Source organism: Prionailurus viverrinus, chromosome A1 (genome assembly GCF_022837055.1).
Source record: "Prionailurus viverrinus isolate Anna chromosome A1, UM_Priviv_1.0, whole genome shotgun sequence".
NCBI classification, from domain to species: domain Eukaryota; kingdom Metazoa; phylum Chordata; class Mammalia; order Carnivora; family Felidae; genus Prionailurus; species Prionailurus viverrinus.
The window spans coordinates 114,616,931-114,633,481 of NC_062561.1; the positions used below are offsets into that span (position 1 = coordinate 114,616,931).

Genomic DNA, 16,551 nt, shown 5'->3' on the forward strand with positions numbered 1-16,551 from the left:
CCCCTTCTTTCTCCCAGGTGCAACTCGCAAGTTTGTTTGGAACAGCAATGTGCCCAGTTAAAAGCATTCACCTCCTCTGACTCCCTTGCAGCTGAGGGCACTGAAAGGAATCTAAGTGGTACTCTACTAGGGATTTCTGGAAAGCTCTTTCTTTCCTGTAACAGGCACCACCCCTTTTTCCTTCTTCTTTTTCTTGTCAAGCCTTTTTGCAGAAGCGGTAATACCTGTGGAGCATCCATCTTGCAACATGTTAAGGGTAGAAGAGCAAAAAGACAGAAAGACCTAGGATCCCGACAGAATCATGGAACTGCTGTGCCAGCCCTGGATCGCTTACCTCTGGACTCATGGTTATGTGAGCAAAATAAGCCACCCTTTGGTTAAGCCACTGGTGTCGTGTGGAGCAAAACACAATCTTAAGTGATAGAGTCCAAGCTCTGATTCTGGGAATCTGAATCTCTTTCTAGCCTCTTTGTCTGTAGAATGGGAATGTTAAGAGGAATAATCACTACCATTAATAAATTACCCACTCTGCATGTTACACATGCACCAGCCATTGCACTGAGAAAGGGCCCATTGTATACAATAGGTAGAAACCTACTGTACAGAAAACAGTACCTGCCCTGGACACCTCACTGGGCTTTTTTGAGAATCAAAAATTCCTTGAAATTCCTTAGGAACATAAACAGTTACACAAGTGCTACTAAATCCCACATTCTGTGGAGTCAGTGGGATCAAAGCCAGGAAGATTATGTACTCCTAGAGCCGGAAGTAAACTGGGGACACATGCCCTCAACCCCACGCAGGGGGAGGGAGGAGGGAGGAAACAAATGGGACTTAAACACAGTTGTGCCAAATAGAAAGCAGCCAAGGAGCTGCGGGTAGACCAAGCTCCTTCTGCGCTGGTTTGCATAGGGGCCTCCTTCAGAAGGTGAACCCCAGGGATACCCCCAGACCAGACAAAACCCTGGGACAGAGAGCCCAGCTCTCTTCTTGTGTCTTTCCTCCCTCCACTTGCACTCCTAGCTCGTAGTGACCTGCGTGCTGTCAGGATGTCCTCTGCAGTCACTGCAGGAGACGGGGTCTCTTATTCAAGAAGCTGTTCTGCTAGGCGCAGGCTCCCTGGGGCCTCGAGTGTCTGCCTTCCATGTTTTTGGGCTTTGCCAAGTAATCTTCTCCACAAGCTCACAAAAGTGATGTCAGCATCCGTATTTTACCGTTGGAGGCACTGATGCTGAGAGGTAGACACTGGCTCGAGGCCACAGCTTCACCTTTCCGGAGGCTGCATGTGAATCCGTGTCTCCTCTAACACTTCTGGTCTGAACCACTAGGCTGACTTGTCTTCTGCCGATTTAAGAAATGGTTCCCTCTCACTCCATCTCCCTCTGGGTCTCTGCGTCTGGATTTCTGTATGAGTGGCATCTCTGGTTGTGTGCGTGCACGTGTGCGTGTGCATGGGCACATACAGGCATGTTTCTCATGATGTTTCTCTCCCTGTCTCTTTGTGTGTCTCATTCTCTTCTTGCTCGGTGGGAATCTCACACCCCTTTCCCACGTGTCTATGAGTCTGTCCCCCGTTCTCTCTGGGTGCCCATGTTTCTCTCTCCTCCCCCACCCCAGCTCCCATTGGCACCCCATACTCTACCTGCTGTTTGCCACCATTTGAGTACTCCTCACATGCCTTTCTTCCTCTCCTGTGACTATCTCCCGAGTGCTGAGACAGGCACTGGAGATACAGACAAAGTCTAGCACGCCGTGTCCTCTGGGGGCTAAAAATCCACTTTTCCAAATCTGGGGAGGGATCTAGCCAAGAGGCTGCCACTTGTCCCTTGGGTCTCTCTAGCTTCGAGATGAGCCTGACCCCTCTGAGCTGTCCATCAGTCACCTGGAACTGGGCAGAACCACTCACATGCTGAAGGATCCTGCAACTGTACAGTTTGTTAACCAGAAGGGAGCCCAGGTCCCTGAGGAGGTGGATTTAAGAACTGCAGCCAAGGCAAGCCTCTAGGCACACTTACTAACAGGCTCACCTCCCATATGGTGAAGCCCAGCTCAGCAGGTTCTTTTACTCTTCAGATTGGACTCCTGGTGACCACAGTTACTCAAGAGGAGGAGCTGGAAAAGGGGCAAGGCAGAGCAGCCGACAGAAAATGTCCAGCCTCCAAAAGGCAACGCCACCTCCCTCAGAGGTTGTCACGGGGATTAAAGATCAAGTTCTAAAGCATTTAGCAGAGTGTCTGGTGTAAAATAAGTACATCATCAGATGTGGCTACTGCTACTATCATCACACTAACAAATATGATTATTTACCATTAATAGAAAATGGGGACATCGTTGGTCCAACTGGCCAGACAAGTTGGGCTTCGGTATTCTTCTTGAGCCATGTTTGCACTTCACAAGGACGCCTAGGTGCTCCTTAGCACCTCCTCTTCCCCTCATTACCTCCTCAAGGCTGTAGCAACAGCTTTGACTTTGTCTGAGGACACGACCTCAGACAGCAACCAGTATCCTTGCTCCATCCCTCTGTACCACTGCTACCTCATGCAAGTTACCTAACCACTCTGCATTTCATATTTTCATTGGTGAAATGAAGACAATAATAGTAACTCAGAAGACCATGAGGAGGATTAAATGCGTTGAGAGAAGCCAAGCACTAAGAAAAGTGCCTGGCACATAATAAATACTCAATAAATAAATTTTGTTATTTCATATATGTTGATATTTTATAAACATTCAAAAGTTGTACAAATTTAATAAAATATAACTAACATTCGTATACTTTATAATCAAAACATAACACCTGTAAAATCTCCAGGTCTTATAACAAACTTTAAAAAATAGATGTTTATTTGTAGCCAAATCTCTGTTTCCTCTTTCCTGTGCCTGAGACCAGCCCACCCACCTGACATATCACTGGACAGTTGCCCACACCACCCAACACCTACTGAAGGGACTGGCCTCTCTGAGCCTCACTGAAGAAGGGCCTCATCTGAAGATACATGGGAATAAGTCTGTCCTTTTCATGTCTGAGATACAGTGGACAGTCCGGAGTATAGAAATTAAATACTGAGAAAAGTTTTCACAGTTCAGATTTTATTAAAATTAAAGTCACATAGAGTATGGGAAACTAGAACTTGATTCCTGTTAAAATAATACATTTGAGTAACAGTTTCTTCAGCTATCACTGTAACTGATGGAGCACATGATGAGCGTTCTTTTACAAGATATATGGTCTCTAACATCCTAGCAGAGAATACCAAAGCAAGGACCTTACGGATGCAATGTGTTAACAGGCTGTTAGTCATCAAGTCTGCCTGCCTATGGACAACCACATGGACAGAGCACCCACACAGACATACACATTCAGTGTCTTGAGTCTTCTTTCGAAGTATTTCCTACATCATATACAAATTAAACAAGAAGTCCAACAAGGGTCCTTTATTGCCACCATAAAGGGGGGGAAATAATTTTCAATCTCAAGCAGAGGCAAGAACATAGTACTAGGGCAATTTGTTTCTTCAAATGCCACAGTCACATGCATTCCTGCCTGGGTTGATGCCACACCCACACGTCACTCAGCCCCATGACAAAGGCTGTGCAGGGGCTACAAGGTTGTGATTATCCACTATGGAAGAAGTCTCTTCCATTCCCAAATGTCCAAAGTGCTGCTGGCTCACCTGCTTGGTCACACAGCACACACAGCACAGCTAAACATGAGGGGCTTAGGACTCTAAATAGTGCAAACACTTGAAAAAATAATAATACATTCCAACCTCCTTGCTTCTCCAGGCAAACAAAGCCTTAAAAACTCCAGCTTAGAATACGAGTTTGCTCAACCTCCCAACCTGATCCAACAAGGTGCAAATGGGGAGCATGGAGGCAATTCAAATGGCACCTGTCCCGATAATAATAAAAATAAAGATTTTTTTTTTAATGAGGCTAATGGCAGATAAATACACAAAGTAGAGCCTGGGAGTACAGACACAGCTCAAGAAACAAGTTTCAGGTGTAGTGTGAGCATCTGTAAAGCATATGCTAAACACATTCTTAAAGATCATGAAGAGTGACCCCTCATTTAAAGTTCACAGACAAGGTACTTCCAAAAGGGACATCATCCAGCAACAAAGCCCTTTAGCTGGTAGAAGCTTCAGAAGAACGAGATCGAAAAGAATGAGGACTGGACTGCTGGACCTAGGAAACCCCTGGGAGTATGTACTGGAGGGCAGGGCTTTCTCTGGAGCGCCTCCATGCCACAGTGCGCCCAGCTTAGTGCCAGGCAGTGACAGCCACCAGGAGATGGGCCAACCAGCCTCACCCCTGCAGAGAAAGCCAACTCCAAAAAAAGTGGACAGGCAATCTAGATGGCTAATTGCCAAGTCAGGCTAAACATTAGTCCCTAAGCAATTCAAGAAACACCAGTGACTGAGTTTTCCGGCACTCTCCCTTGAATATGGACTGAGAAAGAGGACTCAAAGTCAAAGAGACTCATCTCTGGAGAACTACTGAAAAATCAGTTTTGGGAGAGTGGGAAACAAAGGGAAAATAGCTACAGCCATGAACTATGATAGTGAATGACTAATGGAACAGAACATTTCATCATCATGGATAATAAAAATCAATTCAAATATCCTAAAAAATTATCTTATAAAAATATCTACATTAAAATTTTAGCCTGAAAGCTTTAGCTTCAATTTTATAAAAAGGCAATCTTTGAAAGGATCTGGCTCAGGAATATACAAACATTACACAACAGATATCAAAGTAAGAGAGCTCAAAAAGCATGCTGGGGGATATTGCAACTGGTTTGTCATGAAAGAGAATTAAGTATTCTTATTGCATAGCAGAAAATGAGGTCACTGTCATTTGCATAATACTGCAACTTTTTAGAAAGAAAGATGCCATTAGGTACTTAGGAGAAAGAACTTTGGAATTCAGAGTCTGACTTCCGTGTTGTCCAAATCAGTATCCAAGTGGCGTCTAAGCTGCTTCTAACCTTGGGCTGCAATTCCATTTCATTACTGTGATCAGCTTTCAGATTTACCAGCGGCAAAGTTGCATTCACAAGCAGTTGGCAGCCACCCCGATGCGGGGGTGAAGGGTTCGCCTACCACATGGCCAGCACAGACTTGAAAACAAGTTTGTTGTGTCCACTAGAGAGAGAATCGTACCTGGTGATAAAGAGACAGTAGGTTTTAAGTGGCATCTGTGGGCAGCCAGAGCAGACTGGCTTTTTGGTGGTGACATACCAGTGTTCTAGTCCCCGTGAGAAAGGACACTCGAGGATGAAATGAACATGGCCTCAGCGGTACTACCAGCAGGGGGCAGTGCTTCTGGAAAGGGAGATGGGAGGTGGAACCAATAGCAAAACTCCGAAAGCAGAAAACAGGGCTGGCTAGCTCTCAGGGAAGATGAAAAACATAATGTCCCCCACAAAAGCATGGAAGTCCAGCTCCTGGGTGTTGGGAAATGGGTGGGAAGTGCACCTTTAATCTGAAGTTGGGAGCTGTATGAATAGCACATATCGGACCCCAACCCCCAACCTCATCCCCACCGCACACCATAACAAAGTCCCAAACCTTCCTCTGACAGAGAGGAAGAACAATTGCAACAAACGCTCATTCCATCAGCTTCCAAGCCAGAGCCAGGCAGGGCTCTGAAACCAGCCATCTCCAGGGCCAGCTGAGAACACAGCACCCAACTGAAGGCATGCTTTGATTGCTTTAGAGACATTTCCTCCAGGCCCAACAAAGCTACTGGTAGTTTAGCCTCTTCCCAAAGCCGCTAAACATTCTGGATGCCTTGGTGCTGCTCTCCAAATGTCTCACTGAAATAACATCCGCTCAACATCGGAAGACATTTCTTCTTCAGGAAAGTTGAGTGTTTAGTGCACAAAAAATATACAGTAAATACACAAAGCAGCCAACGAGCTAGGGAGGCTAGTGGCTTTCTAACTGCAGGGGTGAGCTGGGGGGAAGCCAGTCTCCTGCAGTAACTGCTTGGAAGTACCCCAGGTATATCAGAAGTCTAACATCAGGTTTCAGAAAGCCCTTTGGCTCCTGTAAGTGGGCCCCAAATCAGGGAGGGTTAAACTCCAGCCCCCACGGTGTGACACAACTTTCCAGACACAAGGCCTTCCCTCCTGATGCCACAAATTCCAACATAAACGACTTGCTCCTTTAGGAAAGTCTTTCTTTCTTTCTTTCTTTCTTTCTTTCTTTCTTTCTTTCCTTCCTTTTTCTTTTCTTTTTCTTTCTTTCAATGAAAATGATTCCATATGCCCTTAAATATCTGCCCCCTCCAGATGCTTGAAGTCCTGCCCTTAATTTTTACCTGTGAATTATCAAAGCTCTTATCAAGCTCCTCTTTTAAAATGTAAATATCCCTGAGAGAGATCACTCATCCAGGGCATTTACCACCATCTCCTCCCTCTCAGGAAAAACAAGGAGGGGAGGATTCCGAAGGATGGAGAAAGGGTACAGGCCCTGGAACAGGGGGAGAGCACAAGAAAAGGAAGATGAGGACATTGGACAGACTTGGCCAATTGACCACTGCCATCAAGTGCTGGGGGCCAGCCCCAGCTGATATATACTCCTTTGAAGTCATCCGTGTCCACCTAAATCACACATGACCCCACCCAAAGCAGGGGCAAAACTATCTCTGGGTTTGGAGGTAGGATGACCCTTTATTTATCCTCCAAACCAGAACACTTTTGAGAGTAAAATGGGATGCTGTGAATAATTAAGCCTAGATAACCAGTATATATGGGGGTCTGTCCTATCACAGGAAAACTCAGAAATAGGATCCACTCAGACCATTTTAGGCAGGAACTACCTTACCACTTTGGTTTGTTGTTTTGTTTTTGTTTTTCATGTATATATAGATTTTTTTTTCTCCAGTGTCACTCAGGGCTTCTCCAAAGAGCTAGTTTTCCCAGCTGAAGAGACACAAACTCTCCTTAACCTGAATCCACACATCAAAGACCAGTGGCCCAAGGATTAGGCAGTTGTCATCTGCTTCCTGGAGCAGAGCCCAGGGAGGAGCTAGGGAACCCATCTGTTCCCAGTTCTAGCACAAAGAGGGCATGGTACAGATTCAAGAATGCCCAGCTCTTTTGCAGACAGTGCCAGTAGTCAAGGCCAGTATGTGGGCATGGTCAGGGCAATGCCCCTCTCACCAGTTGCTTCTGGACATTTCTGGCCTCCAGAAGACAGCAGCTTTAGTCATCTCAGGGTTCCCACGGGGCAAATCCAGAAGAGAGGTTTCTGTGATTTGATTTTTAGCATAGAAGGATCAGTAGTAAAGAAATCCAGTAGATTGTCACACATCCCCAACTTAGTGAAACACCATGGTCTACACACATACACACACACGCACATATACACACACTTCAGGTTCTCAGGTATTCCCATAGAAACACACATAAAAAGCCCAAAGGTGCTGGAGCTGTCAGGAACCCACTGCTCGGGGAGGAGGCAAGTCACCAGCCTTCACGCTGGACGCACTTTGCCACATTGCCACAGGGGAGGAGGGCACTTCAGGCTCCACCGCAGACTCTTGCAGCAAGTGGCCCCCCAGCATCATGGTGCTGCCGTTGTCAGTCACAGGCAGCACCCCTCCCCTCCCACACCTCCTGGCAGTGGGAGTTGGGGTCACAAGGGTTTGTGAATCACAGCAACACCTAAGATGAAGAGGAGAGAGAGTTAGAAACTTAGCTTCTCCAAAGTTATTCAGAGTCCCAAGGAGTTCATGAGTCCAAGCCATCCCAAGGGCCCCAGGCAAGGGAAAGGGGCATGTTTGTATCCAAACACGGAAGGGCCTGTGGACTCAGGCTGCCGGCCAGTGGCTGGCACTTTCCCACTCTCATGGCCAACTCCCAGCAAGATACTTGAACTCACAAGCACAGTCCTTCAACACCACAGGTTAGTGGTCTCCCACCCCCAGCCCCTGCATCATCACATGTACACAGTTTCTATGGTAACAACTCCTTTCCCGATCCCAGGACTCAGCTGACCAACACTCAGCACCTTCACCAGACCCCCAGAGGCAGCTCCACAGATCTACATCTGTATCACTGTAAGAGAAGTGACAGTGATTCGTACCTACTTTTAGGAGACACTGAATATGAAGTGAAAAGAACACTGGACTGACTTCATGGAAGTAAGATAAACCGAATTCCACTTGTAGCTCTGCCACCACTCAAGCTGCACTCCGGCCTCAGGCAAGTCCATTTACCTCTTTAGGCTCAGCTCCCATACTATTTAAGGTCACCCAACTGAAAGACCCCTCTAAGGCTAAATTCTACTTGGAAAAACACTCCAGGGGTGCCTCAAAGCAGGGCTCAGTCGGTTAAGCTTCCAACTCTTGATTTCGGCTCAGGTCATGATCTCACAGTTCTTGGGATCAAGTGTCACATCAGGTTCTGTTGCTGACAGCTTGGAACCTGCGTGGGATTCTCTCTCTCTGCCCCTCCCCCACTCTCACACGTGATCTCTCTCAAAATAAATAAACTTAAAAAAAACCAAACCAGACATGTCTGTGTGTGTTAAGGGTTTTAGCCAAGTTGAACCATCCTCCACAGCTAACTTTGTGAATCCACAGATGACCCTAGAATCTCTGTAATGTGGCAGATACCGTCGCTTGATTCATCCAACTTCCCTTCTCCATGCTGTCCTCTATTGTAGAGAATAGCACCGTACACACTCAGCTTCCCAGACTCCCTTGCAGCAGGAAGTGCCATGTGACCCAGTCCCGGCCAAGACCATTGTCAATGCACATCTGCCAGTGCTGCAGCTGTGCCTGTGTCCCTTGTCCCACCTCAGAGGATGCTTACATAGGGCCCAAGGCAGCAGCGGCAACTACTGGTATAGCTGGCAAAAGAGAAAAGGGAGGAGAAACCTGGTTCTCCAACGACAGTCTGAGCCCCTTGGCCAGCCCTAGACTTCTTTCTGCCTAAGACAAATAACACGCCTTCCTTATTTAAGCAAGAACCTGTCAGTTTTTCTGATATCTGCAACTGAACAAAACCCTAATTTACAGGTAAGGTCTACTGGTACAGCGTAACTAGAGCCTCGCTTCAACATATTCCCATGGCTATAAAATCTGGTTGCAGATGAGATTGAGAGAACAATGCTAAAAGAAATGCCAGGATACCCATGTGGTGAGATTGTGCTAAGATATCCATTGCATATGAATTCTGGATAAAGGTGAAGGCAGAAAAGCTCTGAGGTGGGCAACAGCAGAGTCTCCAGACCCAGATGGGCTGCCTGACCCTGAGAACATCTTGCATGCACCTCAGGAATCTCTTTCATAATGCAGCGTTTTTTTTTTTAAAGTAGGTTCCTATATTGCTTTTTTATATAAACTTCTTTTGATTATAAAAGTAAAATATTCTCATTATGGGAAATTTGGAAAATGCAGAAGAACACAAGGAAAAGAAATTTTCTAATCCCTTCATACAAAAAGAATCACCATTTAAAAAATTTTCTTTATGTTTTTTTAATGTTTTTTGGACTATTTCCTGGCTTCTAAAAATAATCCTGATCATTTACCAAGGGGATGCTACGTGCCAGGGAAGGCACAGTACTAAGTGTTCCACGTATTACCGCACACAAGTTGTAAGAGATGTGGTATGATTTTATTCTCATTTTACAAATGAGAATACAAGAGGTTCACTCAGACCGATTACCCACCCCAGAGTCTCCAGGGCAAGTAGCAGAACTGGAACTCAAATTCAGATCTGATTCCAATATCCATTTTTTTAGGTGGTAGCTCTTCAAACGTCCGTGACCCCAGGACCACCTGAGTGAGCTCAAGTGGTACATACTTTGTGCATTCTCCCTTTTTAACCTAACAGTCTGTCACAAACATGTTCTTATGACATTAAGAACACTTCCACTGTAAAAATATTCCACAGTTTAACTACTTCCTGATGGCAGACACTAAGTAGCTCTCTGCCCTCTGCTATCATAAATAATACTCCAAACAATAATTATCCATAAATCTCTGCATTTCAGACCATTTCTTTAGATTCTTAAAAAAAAATGGATTCACTCAGTCAATGGACTTTAACACAAATTGCACGTTTGCTTGTATCCTTCTCACCTGCTTCTAGAGGGGACAGACAATAAAGGAGTGGACATGAAATATTCAGAACATATATGAAATTCTAACCACTTATACCTAAACCTTCCCCTCTCATTAAGGCCCAATAAGAGCAAAGGGAGGGTCCCTCACTGGCCTTGCTGCCTCGTACTCGAAAATGCCCTGGTCTTGCCACTACATTTTCTTTGAAAAGAAAATGAAAGTACTCGTTTTAATAATTAATCTTGAGAAAAGAATCACTCACTCTAAGACCAAAATAACTCTAGCATCTTTTATATTTAGTTGAGAAAAATCCTACACGAGGAAAAAAATAAATTAAGTTTGCTGCAATTGAGGACCTGTCTTGACAAAATGTGATAGGAGCCCCTTTAAGCCTGCATGGTACAATCTTCCTCTGCACAGAAATCCAAACAAGACAGAGTGATTGACCTTCTAATATAAAAAGGGAATAAGAATGCTGTTGGGAGTCGTGGGGTAGACTAAAGGAGATAGTGATTGTAGAATACGTAGGGTAATGCCTGGCATGTTCGTCTGTGCTCAGTCAATAACTGTTAGCCCTAACTATTCCACTTCCTGAAAGACGAGATACAAGGAGCAGAGGGCTACATGCCCCTGCCATCAGCAGTACCCACTGTGGTCCGACCTCCCAGGCCTCACCAAACCCATCACACACTCCCCAGGAATGAGCCTCTACATTGGCTTCATTCCTATTCCTCCCTCCAGCCTCATGCCCGGAATAGTTTCTCCCTCTCAGCTGGGGTAGTACAAAGGACATGGGCTCAGGAGTCAGACTGGAGTCTGAATTCTGACTTCGCCATTTTTTTTAAAACCATGTGGTCTTGGGCAGGTTCCTTAAGACTCTCCAAACCTCAATTTCATCATCTATAAAATGGAAAGATACAGTCCCATTCATCCAGAAGGTTCTTGAAAAGATGACAGCAAATGTACACGCTGTACCAAACACACTGCCCTGTGGTACAGGGAGGGAAAACCTGGCAAAGGGCAGCGAGCTGTATGATGGGAGCCCCCCCCCCAAAGTTTAATCATGCCCCATTTCCTCCAGGAAGTTGTCACCTGTTGTGTCCTAAAATATGTACAGCAGAGCACATTCCATTTAGAAGTTATGTGGACATCACCTTGTATGTCCTATTTCATGTAGACAGACCTTATCTTTCCAATTAAACTTGTGTAAGGCAAGAACTGTATCTTACTCTATCTAGGAGCCCAGAAATGACAATGAAATTCTAAAACCTCTTACGACAAATCAGAGTAGTTGGAAGCGGCTCCCTGGAACACAGGTGTCAAAGAGAATTCTGGGGCTACCTTCAGGTTTGCTGGGGGAAAACAGTGCTAATTATGGGTATGTGTCATGGGCACAGAATGGAAGAGTGGTGGGTGACATGTGACAATTATCTGCCCTTTCTGGAGAAGGTGCTTAGTCCCAAGTTCAGCAAACTCACCTCCACCCCCAACCCACACCCTCTGCGCAGGGGTGGGGTGAGATGAGGGTGGAGTCGGAGTGAAGCGCACTGACCTGCGTAGCTCCGCCCCGTGCTCATGTTGGTTGGCAGCAGCGTCCATTTGTCGGTGACAGGGTTGTAGTACTCCACCGAAGCCAAATTGCAGGATCCATCATCCCCTCCAACCACATACAGGAGCCCATTCACTGCACACACCCCTGTGAACCAGAGGCCAGAGGAGACATTACAGCAGGAGTCACCAGTGATGGGAATGGATGGGAGACAGATCTGGATGGCCCTGGAGGTGCTCCTCCTCCCTTTCAAGGTAGCTCCAGGAGCTAGTTCTTTGGTCTCATTGTGCTCAACCGAAGGACATGCTGACAACAGCCACTGGGCTCCGAGGATCCCCCTTTCTAAAAAGGGGGAATCACTACTACATGTCCCATGGACAGTTCCTGGTCCCTGACCCTATCAGTACTTAGAGCTTACCAGGATGGGCCCCTCTCTACGGGAGCATTGCCTACTGGTGCATGCAGACCTCTCATGCCCAGACTAAGGGAACCTCACCCACAGTACTACTGCTCTGCTTCTAAGTTTTCCCTGATAAATGCTGTTAGATCCCTCTTGTGTGGCTATGGCTACGTCTGTGATGCCTTTGCACTACTTAAGTCTAAATCCACACAAAGCTCCCAGGGACCAGGCATCCCTCCTGCTCTGATCTCACCGAGGGCTGGTTTGAGGGCAAGGTCTCATGCAGCAGGGGCTCAAGGGTAGGAAACTGTTATTTTGCTCATCAAGAGCTCAGTCAGTTAAGTGTCCAACTTTGGCTCAGGTCATAATCTCGCAGTTTGGGAGTTCGAGCCCATTGTCAGGCTCTACGCTGAAAGCTTGGAGCCTGGAGCCTGCTTCGGATTCTTTTGTCTCTCTCTCTCTCTGCCCCTCCCCTGCTCATGCTCTGTATCTCTCTCTCTCAAAAATAAATATTAAAAAAAATTTTTTTTAATTAAGAGGCCATAGTCCAACATACATGTCTTTTTTCAAAATGAGACTAAGGGGTTGGTGATGTTCAAAAAGTTGTAATTATAAGTATTGATGAAGATATATCTCAAACACTGGTGAGAAGATAAAACGTACCACTTTCCTGGATGGTAGTGAAAGCACGTATGCTCACTCAGGCTCAAAAATTTTACTTCTAGACTTTTATTCTAAAGAAATAATTTTAGATGTGTGCACTGATTAGCCAAAGGACCATTTGTAATAACAAAAGCGTTACTGATAGCAAAGATGGAAATAAATGTCCAACAGTAGATTAGTTATTCAAATTATGATATAGCCATTTAAAATATCATGTAAATATATTTCATGTTATAATAAGTTATTCATGGAAGATTTTAAAGTGGATTGGAAAAGGAGATTATAAAATAGCATCACAGTGTGATTCCACTTTTGCTATTAAAAAACAGAAATATCTGTATGTAAATGTGTACATATACACACATCTATTTTTGGACTCAAGACACACTAGCTGTGTTAGGTAATCCCTCGAGTGTCTATAATCTCTCGCTCATGTGGTTTAAGGCCAAGTGCCAAGTTACATCATGGCGGGCTTAGGCAATGGGCAAATTAATAACTCTCCTCTGTTTACACTTTCAACATGTGAGCTACAAATGAATTTAGCAAACTGGTAACTTGATATAAAGGAAATAAATCTGCCAGAAAGTCACCTAGTTGTCTTTCCAGCCTGGGAAGCTAAGCTAAGTCAACACTTTCATAGAGTAAAGAGGATAAAGTAAGGTATAATAACAAAGGACCCGAGCCAGAAGACAAAGTTGTCAAAGGAAATAGTTTAATAGGGATGTCAGGCTCCCGGAATAAAAATCTAAACCCTCTAAGATAAATCATTCCCACAGGAAAGAAAAGGGGAAGGGACAGAGAGACAGAAGCACAAAGCAAGGAAAATGGGAAGTGTTCCCACCAGAGAATGAATAAGGGGACTGGTTACCCCTAAAAGGAAGGAGATGGGTTTCAGGTGGGAAGTGAGGGGTTCTCAGAACCAGGTAGTGGCAAAGAAAAGATAGAAGCAAGCATCATTGCCTGACCATGTCCACACAGCCTTGTGCTTAGCTACCCAACAGAGCCATTGGACAGGGGGCTTTGACGGTAATCGGAGGGCTTGTCTGGGTCTGTGTCCATGTGTGCACAAAGTCATCACCCTTTGTTGGAAGAGGAAGAACCCCCTGCATCTACATAGGGGACCCTGTGGCTAGCTTTTGTGGTCCCTGGCTCTCCCCTCTCCCAGCCCAGAGCCTAGCTGGCAAAGGGATACTCCTGTGTGAGGTACAAGCTTGGGCCCAGGTTCTGGGAGTCTCTCCCTTCTGCTTTTCTTTTGGAGCTAGTGTTCACTCCCAAACCCCGCAAGGACAGAAGGAAAGAGCGGTCATATTACCTGCGTTGCGCCTGCACATGTTCATGTCCGCCACCTGCTTCCAGGTGTTTGTTCCAGGATCGTAAACTTCAACACTTTTCCTCACCAGGGGCCCGTCATGCCCGCCTGTGGCATACAGCTGTCCACTGAGGACCCCGACCCCTGAAAGGCAGAGTACAGTGTCCCAGCCTCAAGCTGGCTACCACGACCAGAAACCAGGAGGCCTGGTGTCCAGTCCTGGGCAACTGTCACCAGCAGGGTGACATGAGGAGTCCTGCTCTGTTCCCCTCGACCTCAGTGTCCTCATCCATAAAACAAATATGACATCCTACCTGCCTCCTACAACTGTCAATCTGAGAATTCCCTAAATACAAAGAGAAAATGACCCTGTATCTATTTAGAGAAACATAAATATACATACATATGTAACACGTATGTGACCATGTATGTATAAAATGGGGAGAGAGGGTTCCTATGCAAAGAAATAAAGTAAAAAAAAAAAAAAAAGGCTGAAAGAAATCCTCCAAAACATTAGAAGAAGTTATCTCCAGACGGTAAAATTACATCTGTCCTCCCGTTGGCCTGTCTGTGTTGCCAAGTCTTCCTACTCGTATTCCTCAGCCTTCAATTATACTAGTTGAGTAAGAGGAGTTAAACCTGGCAACTAGCCGCGTAGCAGGTGCACTGCCATCATTACTGCGCAGACCTCCCTACCTCCCTGCATGCCCCAAAGCAGAACCCGTCCTTTCTGCCACACACTCTCCTCTTATCTTGTAGAGGGACATTACATCACTCCCGATGTTGATAGGCCCGAGCTTGCTTCTAGCATGGCATCGTGTACAGGATTCAGTGTCTTCTTTTAAAACCCTTCAGTGCAGGTCACAGAAGGAAGGGGAGTGGAAACAGCAACAGACCTGGTGTCCGGGACACGTAGGTCTGGACGTGTGTCTCTAACTTGCTGCCGGGTGAAACTTCCCCTTTGCAGGCCTCAGTTCTCCCATTTGCAAAGCAACATGGCACACAGGCTACCTCGCCCCACGACAGGCTGCATCACAATCAGGTGGAGAGATTTTGAAAATATAGATTCCCAGGGCCTCCCTCCCAGAGACACTGGCTGGGACTCAGAAAAGGTACCTCAGGTGATTGGGATGTGCAGCCACGTGTCAGACCCAAAGACTCAATTTCTAGGATATAAACTTCACATGGACAAGGACCCTATACTATTCAGACTATTTCCCTGTGCCTGATGGTACTAGGTCCTTGTTTGAATGCCAAAATATGTAAAATCCCATCTAGCAATTATGCTGGTTGTGCTGGTGGTTCCTCACAGTTGCCCTAAACTAACAGCAGATGGTGGTGTTGTATCAACAATGGCTATCCAACGGACTTGGGTATAATGAAATTCAGTGTGTTCCAAAGCAGCCTCATCTGCCCCTCTCCCAGAACTAGCAGAGCCTGGGTTCCAGTCATGGCCTCTTTACCCTCCTCCAACCATCTGTGAGCACTGCTCACACGCTCTTGAAAAAGAAAGCAGCATTCCAGGTCCTCAGGGTCTCCCCTGCCCTTCTACAGCCTCTTCCACAAATGTTCACACTGATGTCTCCTGGACCTAAAAGCCACCATGGCTCCCAGCACTTCAAAGGGCCAGAAGTAGCCAGAGGCCAAAGTCTGGTTCTTCAGCCACCAAAGAACACCCACCATGCAGGTTCTCAACTCCAGAGGTGAGGCTTCCCCTAATCTTAGGGATGTGAAGCATATAACAAAAGCTGACCTGGGAGCCTGAGGCCAGGGCTCTGACAGTAACTTGAGTCAAGAGTCCACCTCTTGGAGAGGGAGCATTCCCTAAACTGAGGTCACCCAGTGCCACGGCCAGTAGAGTTGCCACCATCCAGGGCCAGAGCAGCCCTAGTGAACTCCACACAGTAACAAGGCCTGGGCAGCCTGGCACAGACGGAGCAGTTCGCCTCCAGAGGCAGATCTATGGCAGATGGGGCCGGTCTGTGCTAGGGGCTCCACACGGGGCTGCCCCTCCACACTTGCTGCTTGAGATGCTCCTAGAAGCAGCCCCATGTCTCGGTGCCATTCCACTCCTCCTCAGCTGTCCCTACATCCTTGAGCTTTGAACTTGCTCTCACACCTAAAGTCACAGAAGATTCCTAGGAAGTACAAACAAGACTCTACCAAGACTCTCTAAACCAAAATTACTAAAAGAGCTCTAGGAAGGGAGAGGAACCATGATATGTGTGCATTGAACCAGCCCCTGGGGAACATCTACTGCAGCCCACTCATTTCACATCTGAGGAATCAGAAGCCAGAAAGGGGGAAGGGACTTGCTCAAAGTCACATGGCAAGTTCTAGCAGACTCAACACTAGAGCACAGGCCTCCTGACTTCCAGGCATGTGCTCCGTGTTCAAGGAGGGCCAACTTGTCAGAGTCAGCAAACACAATCTCACTAAAAGTAGTATTCCACATACAAATGCTTCTTAAATGGGACCATACACCTTTTTGTTTTCTAACTAGTGAGCACACAAAAGTTTATGAATAATATTAAAATAGCATTAAGGAAT

General features: G+C 46.1%; 1 protein-coding gene across 15 annotated transcripts in view; it reads right to left on the reverse strand.

Moving 5' to 3' along the window:
* Positions 1–6,208: 6,208 nt before the first annotated feature.
* The window catches only part of KLHL3 (kelch like family member 3), a 283,806-nt gene continuing 273,463 nt past the window's right edge, over positions 6,209–16,551 (reverse strand). For 14 of the 15 annotated variants that reach the window (XM_047851125.1, XM_047851128.1, XM_047851119.1 and 11 more), the window contains 3 exons: positions 14,005–14,145; positions 11,633–11,776; positions 6,210–7,675 (listed from right to left, as the gene is read on the reverse strand). In XM_047851125.1, the coding sequence (XP_047707081.1) occupies positions 7,647–7,675; positions 11,633–11,776; positions 14,005–14,145 (314 nt within the window). In that variant the 3' untranslated portion in view covers positions 6,210–7,646. Of the gene's footprint in view, positions 7,676–11,632; positions 11,777–14,004; positions 14,146–16,551 lie in introns of all 15 variants that reach the window. The other variant, XM_047851129.1, reaches the window with a different exon arrangement.